We start from the raw sequence: 12,453 nt of genomic DNA on the forward strand, positions 1-12,453 counted from the left end.
ATCTTAATTCGCCCACAGATTCAGTGAAATTATTCTGTGAGGAGCTGAACCTTACAAATGATGAAGGGTCCCAAACTCCGTCCCTGGTTAGTGCTGAGTTAGCTGATCTCAGCTGAGGTGGTGGTCAGGGTGATGCAATTTGTCTCAGGGTTCCCAGGTAAAGGAGGGAAAATTCTGACGTTTTCCTTTCCTGACCGCCATGGGTTCCCAGCTGGAAGTTCTTTCGGGACTCAGACAGGCTTGCACCACCGTTAGTCTGTTGCCAACAACAAGTCTGACAAATAAATTATGGCTATGAGAGTGAGGTACCACTGTGAGAGTGAGAATGTGCAGATGGTGCCCATAGAACTATACCCAACTGTGACAATATGACAAAAGTACTTCAGTGGTTGTAAGGCGCTTTGGCAATGTCTTGAGGTCGAGAAAGTTGCTATATAAATGTAAGTCAGTCTTTCTTCATTACCCAAGCAAAGATTCAGTGAAGGTAATTTTGACTTTAATAGCAATAAAATTCAGAAGAGATGTGAAGCAGGCTGCTGGTTCACTGTCACCCATTTTAGTTTATCCTACATCAACAAAATTATCCCCAGTGCTTTCAGGGGAGGGGGAGAAGTTAGAAAATCAGTGAGGGGAAACAAAAGAGGTTAACAAAAAAGTTAAGATTTGATGACATCAGCCTTAGATTTAAAAGCAAATTCATGTTTCCTGGTTGAGAATCTAAAGACATCTTCCCCATGACCAGTCTAAATATTTTCCCCTTGTTCAGTAATGCACCACAGAAACTGCCATACAAAATCTTAATTGCATAATTTTAGGGAAATTTTGCACTGCAAAGTAAAAGTAAATCCATCCTAGGCTATTAACCATGTGTGACATTATTACATTGCTAACTTGTCAGTTCCAGCTTTATTATGGAAACCATTCAGAACTCTTTACTGGAGGGACTAAAAAGCAATTATTTTCATTTCTGTTTTAATGACGTGCTCATTGCACTTGTAAAATGAAGTGTGGAATCGTGTGTTTGACACTTTGTCATCTGGAAATCCAGATTTTTTATTACGTTCATTGGGAATTGACTGCATTAAACAAACATACCTTTTAAAAGTTTTGGGGATGTAAAACTAAGATTAAAGCGATATATTGTGTAGACAGTTGTTCTGCATTCATTATTGTTTAGCTCATTTTGTTTATGTTGAATCAACATTTTAAAAATATAAGGTGAGGAATACTTTAGAAGGTAGAATATCTAACCATTCTTGACCGTTCTTTTAAAAGCTTTAACTCCAGCAGTCATTCGCTTACGATTTCTTCATGTTACAGTTTGACTAATTACAGTATATTGCCTAGCTTATTTTTATATAGCTTATATAAATTGATGTAGCAGGAAAACACAAATAGCTAGGCAAATAAAAATGGTCTTTAACTGAAAATCTTCAAGTTTAGTGTGTGACGATTAATAGAGTTTGTGTTTGTAATTCCTGAGAAAATCTACCTTCATTGTTATTCTAATTGCACCTTTCTATTATGGAGCCATTTCCAGTGGCAACTGTTATATTCCTTTATGATAACTTCAAAATTTAAATGTGGACAGCTGCTCAGAGTTTGTTAACTGTTGCTGTAATATCATGCTTGTGACTTTGTCAATTTGGCCATGGACCTTTGCTTAACTGTATAGACCAGAGATGTCAAACTCATTTTATATGGTGGGCTTGATCTGACATCCTGGCACTTGGCATGCCCCACATTTAGCAAAATTTATTTGGATACACTGGAGTAGAATGCGTTTCACCTAGTATTTTTACCAATTTCTGGGTGCAAGGTTCTGTATCTGATCTGTGACATCGCCACCGCCATACTGGTCCTTTCTGTTTTTCGGCATCTCTGGCTACACCTGAAAATCAGGGCTGGATGAATTTAAATATGCAAAGGTCTTGCACCTGTTTCAGGACCGTTCTGCACAATGCATGAAACACAATGTGAAACATATGCTCTCCAGGGTCTGAATGGTTTTTCCTGTTCTACAGTGTCCTAAACAGCAGTTCTTAAAAGGACTGCAAGAGACCGCTGAAGAAATGGTAGGGAATTTTTTTTTAACTTTCCCTTCTGTGGAACCAGGGTGAGCAGGCTTGACTTGACCAGCTCCACAGCCACTGTCAGCCTGCATTTGACTCTCCTGCATTTAACTGTTCCACCTCGCAGGATTTGCCAGCAAAGCAGCAAGCCCAATCTGTAACCTCATGACCCAGCATATCCCTCACTCCACCATTACCATCAAGCAAAGGGATCAATCCTGGCTCAATGAGGAGTGCAGGCCAAGAGCAGCACCAAGCGTACCTAAAAATGAGGTGCCAACCTGGTGAAGTTAAAACACAGGACTACTTGCGTGCTAAACAGCAGAATCAGCAGGCAATAGACAGGGCTAAACGATCCCACAATCAACGGATCAGATCAAAGCTCTGCAGCCTTGCCAGATCCAGTTGTGAATGGTGGTGGAAAATTAAACAACTAACCAGAGGAGGAGGCTCCACAAACATCCTCATCTTCAGTGTGGGAGATTCCAGCATGTCAGTGCAAATGATCAGGCTGAAGCATTTGCGATCATCTTCAGCCAGAAATGCCAATGAATGATCCATCTCGACCAGCTCTTGAGGTCCCCAGCAATGCAGGTGCCAGTCTTCAGCCAACTTGACTCATTCTACATGATATCAAGAAATGGCTGAGGCACTGGATACTGCAAAGGCTGTGGGTCCTGACAACATTCAGCTGTTATACTGAAGACTTGTACTGCAGAACAAGCTGCACCCCTAGCCAAGCTGTACCAGTACAGCTGCAGCACTGGCATCTATCCGACAATGTGGAAAATTGCCCAGGTAAGTCCTGTCCACAAAAAGCAGGACAAATCCAATCCAGCCAATTACTGCCCATCAATCTACTCCTGATCATCAGAAAAGTGATGGAAGGTGTCATCAACAGTGCTATCAAGCGCCACTTAAACAGCAACAACCCGCTCCCTGATGCTCAGTTTGGGTTCCACCAGGGCCACTCAACTCCTGACCTCATTACAGCCTTGGTGAAACATGGACAAAAGAGCTGAATTCAAGAAGTGAGGTGAGAGTGACTGCCCTTGATATCAAGGCAACATTTGACCGAGTATGGCATCAAGGCGCCCTAGCCAATTTGAAGTCAATGGGAATCAGGGGGAAAGCTGTCCACTAGTTGGAGTCATACCTAGCACAAAGAAAGATGGTTATGGTTGTTGGAGGCCAGTCATCTTGCCCCAGGACATTGCTGCAGGAGTTTCTTGGGGTAGTGTCCTAGGCCCAACCATCTTCAGTTTTGTCAATGACTTTCCCTCCATTATCAGGTCAGAAGTGGGGATGTTCGCTGATGATTGTATGATGTTCAGTACCATTCACAACTCCTCAGATATTGAAGCAGTCTGTATCCATAAGCAGCAAGAACTGGACAGCATTCAGGCTTGGGCCTGAGTAAGTAACATTCGTGCCACACAAGTGCCAGGCAATGACGATCTTCAACAAGAGAGAATCTATCCTATCTCCCCTTGACATTCAATGACATTACCATCAACATCCTGGGGGTTACCATTGACCAGAAACTGAATTGGAGTAGCCATATAAACACTGTGGCTACAAGAGCAGGTCAGAGGCTAGGAATCCTGCTTCTGGCTCCCCAAAGCCTGTCCACCATCTACAAGGCACATGTCAGGAGTGTGATGGAATACTCTCCACTTGCCTGGATGGGTGCAACTCCAACAACACTCAAGAAGCTTGACACCATCCAGGACAAAGCAGCCTGCTTGATTGGCACCCCATCTACAAACATTCACTCCCTTCACCACCGACGCACAGTGGTAGCAGTGTGTACCATCTACAATATGCACTGCAACAACGCACCAAGGCTTCTTAGACAGCACCTTACAAACTTGCGACCTCTACCACCTAGAAGGACAAGGGCAGCAGATGCATGGGAACAGCACCACATGCAAGTTCCCTTCCAAGCTACACACCATCCTGACTTGGAACTATATCGCCGTTTCCTCACTGTCGTTGGGTCAAAATCCTGGAACTCCCTCTCTAACAGCACTGTGGATGTACCTGCCTCACATGGACTGCAGTGGTTCAAGAAGGCAGCTCACTACCACCACCTTGTGAGGGCAATTAGGGATGGGAAATAAATGCTGGCCTAGCCAGCAACGCCCACATCCCATGAATTTATTTATTTATTTTTATTTATTTAGAGATACAGCACTGAAACAGGCCCTTCGGCCTACCGAGTCTGTGCCGACCATCAACCACCCATTTATACTAATCCTACAATAATCCCATATTCCTACCACATCCCCACCTTCCCTCAATTCCCCTACCACCTACCGACACTAGGGGCAATTTATAATGGCCAATTTACCTATCAACCTGCAAGTCTTTGGCTGTGGGAGGAAACCGGAGCACCCGGCGAAAACCCGCGCGGTCGCAGGGAGAACTTGCAAACTCCACACAGGCAGTACCCAGAATCGAACCCGGGTTGCTGGAGCTGTGAGGCTGCGGTGCTAACCACTGCAAATTACCATCATTGAATCCCCCACTATAACATCCTGGGGCTTACTGTTGACCAGAAATTGAACTGGAGCAGCCACAAAATACTGTGGCTACAAGATCAGGTCAGACACTAGGGTTGGATTTTGTATTCCCACCGCCAAGAGTGGTGGGCATGGAACATGGCGTCCATCCCGCATGTGACCCATGCGGCCGTGCCACCGTGATTACGTGGTGGCCGACTAGTTACCATAATGATGGCGGCAGCCCCCTCCAATCACATGGCAGGGGCAGCATTGGCAACGCCATGAACAGCATCACTTGATGCAGCGGCAGGTGCCAGCCCTGCAAACAGCGTATCCAAATGCAGAGTTGACCCCTCCCCCCCCCCCCCCCCCTCGGTGGCACCAGCTTCTTATGGACGGGAAAGTGAAGGCGCGTGAGTGCCGCATGTCAAGCTCAAGATTAGGAATGGATGATAAGATTGCAGCGAACTACATGCAAATGGATGCAAAGAGGTAGCTTATAATATTTGAAGTAGGGTCCTGTCGCAGAGCGGCAGATGTGCCACCATGGAGCTTCACCGTCCCGGGGAAGATTGGAACCATCAATCCTGGCATCGGGTTCCATGGTGGCTGCTGCCACTGTAATTCTCCAGCAACCCCCCCCCCCCCCCCACCGCCATGAAACCCAACATTGGGAAGAGAACAAAACCTGGCCCTAGGAATTCTGGAGCGAGTAACCCACCTCCTTACTCCACCAAAGCCTGTCCACCATTTACAAGGTACAAGTCAGGAGTATGCTGGAATACTCTGCAATTGCCTGGCAGAATGCAGCTGCAACAACACTCAAGGAAGCTCGACACCATTCAGATCAAAGCAGCCAGCTTGACTGGCACCCCATTCACCACCAACTGCACAGCGGCAGCAGTGTGTACCATATACAAGATGCACTACAGCAACTCACAAAGACTCCTTCGACTGTAACTTCCAAACTCATGACCTCTTACACTGAAAAAAACAAGGGCAGCAGATGCACGGGAACACCACCATCTGCAAGTTCCCCTGCAAGCCACACGCCATCCTGACTTGGAACTATATCACCGTTCCTTCAGTGTCACTGGATCAAATTCCTGGAACTCCCTTCCTAACAGCACTGTGGCTGTAGTCGCACCAGATGGACTGCAGCAGTTCAAGAAAGCGGCTCACCACCACCTTTCAAGGGCATTTAGAGATGGGCAACAAATGCTGGCTTTGACAGCGATGCTCACATCCTATGAAAGAATAAAAATAAATTGAACCCCGCATTGGGTGATGTGCCTCTGGAGGCAAGGCAAGCGGCAGCAGCTTGTCTTAACTAATCAAATGAGGCCTGAGGCCCAGTTTTGAATGAGTCTCGCTCAGTTTCTGGCACCCGAATTTCTACCTTACTATTCCTACGGGTTTTAGCTTGTCGTTCTTCAAATATTCTCCCTCAGAAACTGGTTTTGATGGTAATCACAATTGCATATCGTGTCTTAGCAGTATCATCACTTGCATAGCGAGCATTTGCCATCATTGGTTGCTGCTTTTTAAATAATGATGCGAATTCAGAAAAGTTAACTTGATGTAATTTTTCTTGTGTACACCATATTTCTCACCATGGTTTGCTTCCTATTGCCTTTGAATGTTGTATTATTTCAGGACACCTACCTGTTGCTTACAATTCAAATAAATTGGCTTTACATTGATGTCCATGAAGAAATATGAAATTAGTCATAAATTAATAATTCGTAAATCAAGTGAATGCTCTGATGATTTAACCATTGGTGCTTAATGTGTTCTGTGATACAAACTGCACTGTTTATGAGGGGGAGTACAATAGTTTCAGTGAAGACTGTTTGTCAGAGCTTGAAGAACAATTATTTTTGCTTTTTTTTTGGTGCCGCTCCCACTCACTGTTTTACCTCTGCTGCTGTTCCTGGCTCTGCAGGAAATGGTGGGCCCCATGACACCGCATTCCACAGTCCCCTCCCCTCCCCAAACACTATTTCCCCGCAGTCCCCAGTTTACCCCCCTTCCCCGCCTTTGTCCCAAACCCTGCAACCCCTCAATGCCCACTTTTCTTCTCTCCGCCCGTCCAAGTCCCAATGATCCGACCCCCATTTTCTAACCTCCCTCTCTCTTTTGAGCCCTCATCCTTGAACCTAATTTCTCTTCACCTGAGCCCTTCTCGCAGCCCAGTGCCAATCCCCTGACTGCGCCCCCCCCTGCCCCCGCCCACCCCACTGCCGTTCCTGGACTCAACCTTCTGCCTCCTCGTTTTTGTTATTCTCTTGCAGTCCACTGCAGCCCAGTCGAGCCCAACCCAACATCACACCTCTTCCCAATTTGTGTGTGTGTGTGTGTGTCTCTCTCTCCTCTCCCTCCTTCACCAACCTGTCCCTTTTCTGGCCATTCCTGACGGGGTATCAGTGGGGTTGGGTGGGTGTGACAACATGGGGGAAGGGTCATACTGATGTGCCACAAAATCTAAAAGATGCAGTTCTCCTGGGCTGTTAGAAGTAGTTCCCAGGAGATTTCATGTCAAACGCATACCTAAGCACAAGCACGCTGCAGGCCGGATGAACCTGTTTCACATGCTGGATCCAGTCCAGGGTCTGTACGTTTTACACCTCTGGTGTAAATGGTCAGAAAATCAACCCCACCCAATCGGGCCTAAGGTGGCAGAACTGATACCAAGTGCTCTGGTAAGAGCTATTTAGCTTTGCTGCTGTGCCAGCCAAAGAAACCCCTGTCCACAGAGAGTTTCAGCAGGTCATTTTGTAGGAACACAGGTCATTCATGCCCCCCATTGATCCTATTGTCAAAAGCAACTCTTTAGTGTAATGGACACAATGATGCAAATAATGATTAATCGTTTAATTTTGTTTCTCATTCAAAGTTTCAGTGCAAGAATTTTTTTTTAAATGCTGTGTGCAAAACTCAACTGGCAACATCCAGCTGCAATATTAGTGCAGATTATAATTTACCGTTACGTTTCCTTCAGACAACTTCGGGAGAAGATGTCCGGGATTTCGCCAAGGTATTAAAAAACAAGTTCCGAACAAAGAGATACTTTGCAAAACATCCCCGGATGGGATATCTGCCGGTGCAGACAGTTCTGGAGGGTGATAACTTAGAAACGTAAGTGTTGCGTGACACACTTATTATTTCCATAGTGCTTCAGTGCTCTCTGTAATCTCATTTGCCCCAATACAAGCTCCACTCCATGAGAAATTAATATGACCCCCCTCCCGTTTTGTTGCATTTCTGAAGGAATTTATATTGTGGATCAAAAATTAATATTGAAGGTCTTTAAGGAGTAATAATCTGCCATTGAAAGCATTCCAGGATGTTGGGTCGCATTCACAGAAAGATTTGGATTAGGGATTTACCCCATAATTTTTTTTTCCCTGCTAAAAAAAAAACATCCTTTAGTCATCATTAATGTCAGCAGATGAGAAAGATTACAATGGTAGATGTTTAAAATATTTTCTCATTGTCAGGAAGTTGTGTCCATTTTGCATGGTAGTGTATGAATTAATTCCTTTTGATAATTTTGGATAATTAGATTGTCAAAGGTGTATTATCGAGTCCTAGTGTTCCTTTGTGCACAATTTGACATGGAAATAGGGTTATTGGTAAACATAATACTGCAATTAAATTTGTACAAATAAAATAAACAGGAATTAAAATGGGTAGGGTGGTATGACTTTGCTATGGTTTTTAAAGTGAATTTTTAAGAGGTGCTAGCAAAGGAATAGTAATTATAGGGGTGAAATTTCTTCCTGTGCCAACCTTTGTGGAAAGTTAGATGAGTATAAACTGGTGTTGACCATGCTGACTTTTTAACTTCAGTCAGCAGAGACATCAGTGCACTCCTTTAAACCTATCAAGCTTTGGACAGCTGTAACTATTAAGTCGCCAACATTGAGAAAAGGACACCTACAAAAATGTTGCAGTAATCAAATTTTTGAACTTTATCTCAAGTTTGCACTTTTTGAAATATTATTGAAAGACCACAAAAATGCCATCTTATTAAAGTTTCCACACACTACAATGATTTTAGTTTTTTGAAATGCCAGTGGAACCTATCAGTGATTTTGATTGTTCTGAGATTGAAGTACTTAAACTGCCAGGCTCAGGTGACATTCAAAATCATTGGTTTTCTTGACAGCTATTTCTCATGACATTTTATTGGATATATTCATTGTACTGGGAATGTGGATTAATCTATTAACCTGTACTTCCTTCTGTCCTTTGTTTTCATAGCATATACTTCTTTGGTTTTCTAAATTTAGTTCTTGCATCTTTTAATTTCTGCTAGGATGCCCTGACATATTTCCAGATTTGTCATCATTGTCACTACTCCTATGCAATATGGGCATCTCTTTGATCGAACACTTGACCAAGATGAACAACATGAGCAACTATAACAACTACCTACATTAATATGGTGCTCTGTAGAAGAACATATCTGAAGACTTCATAAGGGAGAGAGGAGGGTTCCAAACAGGAGATGGGGAGGATTAAGGAGGCAAACCAAAATCACAGTTAGCTTTATAGGAGGCTTTTCAAAGAAGGGAGAGAAGTGCCAAGAAGTTTCTGGCGAGAGTTCAGAAGTTGCCTGGGGAAGAATGAGCCCAAATATCAAAAGGATTGTCCTATCCCTGATGTAGTATGTTAAAACTTGCAATGCTTGCACCATAAGACAACCTGGGTTTTTTCTTACTATAGTAATGTTTTTCAAGGTTTCCAGTTGATCCAAACCATGATAAACTTTGTGTCTAACTTCCTTAGTTAATTTACATTGGAAGTTAGTTCTCTCACATTCTTGGATCAAGCAACTGTCTGACTACAGGTAACTAATGCAATTAATGTAAACAAAATGTATAAAGGAAAAGGTTTCAGTATTATATTTTGACTGCCTAATCTCTTCACGATAGTAAATATATAGCATGGTAGTAAATTAACTGAGCCATACAGGCCAGGAAGGTCAAAGGTTAAGTTCACAGGCTATCCTGAGTAGGCTGACCTGAGGCAGAACTTTGGTCAGCTGCTTTATTGAATTCAGCGGCCCTGCGTTAGGGACTGATGGAAAAATCAGGAAGAATTTCAATTCCTAATTACTATCCCATGATTCATTGAAAAGTGTATTTCTGTTATGAGAGGCTGGCTGTGGTGTTCCCCGTTATCATACTGTTTGCTGAAACCCACTGCCCCGGCTTCCACACGAAGAATGGTCACTTGAATCAGCACTTTCAGCAGAGGAAGAAGAAATTTGGAGTGGGTGTTCTAAATAGCAAGTAAATGGAAGACTTGCAAGTTGAAGGTATATGGAGGCAACCTGCACATGAAGAACACCTGAGGCTGCCCTGTCAGTGGTTCTTGTAAACAAATTTTATCATTTGTTGACTTGCCAGTTGCAGAAGTCAAAGCTGAAAATCCAGCCCAGCATACTTTACAGAAATAAGCCAGTTTCATTACCAGGTGTGATCGCTTGGAAGTGTTGTCCCTGGGGGCACTCTTATTATTGGGTATAAAGTGTTAAAGATAATGAGAGGAGGCCAGTAATTACTTTGGAGAAACGAGTAGTTGAATAGCAGGCAATTGTGTGGCATTCCTCTGTCCGCTATTTTAAAGGAGGCATTAGCTGATTTATTTTGAGTTGGTTAACATCTCTTTTTTTTAAATTATAGAGGAATGTCTTACAAATGCATTAAATATTCATAAGCTACTATAGTCAGCATCCTTTCTAACTTGGAACTTAAATAGTCAATGCAATTCATTACTAACTGCCCAAAAGAAAATCATTTTCTTGATAGGTTGTAAACCCCTTAATTATAAAATGTAAAGACAAGAAACAGGTTATGAAGTATGGTTGTCACTGGACTTAAAACTTGCAATATCTCTTTAACTCAGCCCTATTGTAAAATGATTAAATTCCTTATCTGTATTAGCATGCATTAGCTTCACCACATTTTTTCTTTGCAGTGCTTTTATGGAAAGAAAATAAAATTTGGAGCAGAGTATTTTTCTTTCACTGTACCCTGAGGGTTGGGAGCAGATAGGCAGCAAATGATGCAGTATTTTGCAATGCTATTGTCATCTGCAGACTGTAAATGTCAATGATACTACTGGGATTATCACAAAGGGGCAGAAATTGGCTCAGGGAAAGGTTTTGTATGACATATTGTAGATGGTTTTGAAATTGGGCTCTGCAGACCACCAAAAAAGATGCTGCAGCTTTAACCCTTGCACTGACACACATATGCATCAGGGGGGTTCACAAAGAATGCCTCTTAGACTGTGCAGGCATACCAAGCAGTTTGTGCTGCTCTTTGCTTTTGTTAGTTACTACGTGGCCAAAGTGATATCTTAAGCACCGTGCTGTAAATCAAGAACATGGATACCTACTCAAGATCTTTTAAGTGGGAAAAAAGCAGACCATTTATCCTGTAACCTATTTATTCCAGATTATTTTTGTTACTAATAATTTTATATTTAAAAAAGGTTTTTTTCATTCATTGTTAATCATCCAGATATTGTTAACCATGTAATGTTGACAGACATTGTTCAGGCAAAAGATTTGGATGACTTTAGGTGATTTTGTTGTATGACCCTTGGCCTATAAGGTATTTGAGCTTCTATTTGGCATGTTATGACCTCTGCTGTTTTGTGGTAAATATCTCGTGTTACATTCATGTGGCATTTCATGAATACTGAATGTGTGCAAAATGGACAAAATTCTAGATGTTCTCATCAGTGGGGAGATGCCGGTAATTTGAATTGTGCCAGTTTCATAGGCATCGCATACATAGCCGTTCTGAGGGCATCTGCATTAACCAAGCTAAAGCTGAATTAGAAAGTAGAATGGATTCCACTTGTCTGGGGGTATTAAACCGACAATGCAAATGGTGAGGTCTAAAATAGCGCACAACAATTTTTATTTCTTGAGCTATTTTGGCCATAAATACATCTATTTATATTTGTCTGTTACACTGATAAATAAAAGTACTGCATTCTCAAGATTCATTGGATAACTGCACTAACATAATGTGGTGGTAAGCCATACAGGCCAGAATAGTCCTATATTCTGTCCCGAGTTAGTTAATTAAAGAGTGGCAGTAAGGCACACCAATTAGCCTCCAAGCTCCTTGACTATGAAAGGGAAAATTCCCCAGGGCTTTCACACCTGCTGGCTCTCTGGTGACCCCTACTGGAAAGTGCACACCTGTGAACGTAAAGAAGACAGAAGCAGACTTGGCTCCTTGATGAATAGCTTGCCAGCACTCATTATCTAGATCAACACATGAAGGATGGTTGCTTTAGCAAGAATATGTAGAACTGCTGGTGCCCGTAGAACTGCTGGTGCCCATAGAACAAAACCCAAGCAAAAGTCATTGCTTTTAGATATGGCAAGGAGGAAATGGTGTACAGGAGGTTAATATAATAATGCTGTCAGTTTTGCAGGTATCTTAAATTTTTGAATTTTAACAACATCATTGAAACATATATTTCTCAATAGTTTCTTTTTCACGTGCAGCTATTGCAGAGCAATTGCATGATAACTTTGCACATACGTTACATATTATTTCTTCATATTGCTTCCATGATCATTCACATTGCTGTTTTTTGCTGCTTTTTTCCCTTCTTATTTTGTGCTTGATGCATTTCTCCTGAGTTTCAGCTACCTCTTCATCTCCATATTTTTGTCTTGCAGTCCTGTTACTCTGATCAACTTCTGGCCAGTAGATTATGAGTGAGTACTTCTGCTGATGTACACATCTGCATCTTGCTTTATTTTTCTTTAAAAAAATATATGCATATGATTGCAACCAGTGTTCTTTATGTTTCGACTCCCAAGGATGCCATTTGCT

The 12,453-nt window shown here is 42.5% G+C and overlaps 1 protein-coding gene across 8 annotated transcripts in view; it reads left to right on the forward strand.

Moving 5' to 3' along the window:
* dmd (dystrophin) overlaps positions 1-12,453 on the forward strand; it is a 1,950,296-nt gene that overhangs the window by 1,863,576 nt on the left and 74,267 nt on the right. For all 8 annotated transcript variants that reach the window (XM_068040560.1, XM_068040554.1, XM_068040555.1 and 5 more), the window contains 2 exons: positions 7,581-7,717; positions 12,297-12,335. In XM_068040560.1, the coding sequence (XP_067896661.1) occupies positions 7,581-7,717; positions 12,297-12,335 (176 nt within the window). The remainder of the gene's footprint in view (positions 1-7,580; positions 7,718-12,296; positions 12,336-12,453) is intronic.

This window comes from Heterodontus francisci, chromosome 10, assembly GCF_036365525.1.
Source record: "Heterodontus francisci isolate sHetFra1 chromosome 10, sHetFra1.hap1, whole genome shotgun sequence".
In the NCBI taxonomy this organism is placed as follows: Eukaryota; Metazoa; Chordata; class Chondrichthyes; order Heterodontiformes; family Heterodontidae; genus Heterodontus; species Heterodontus francisci.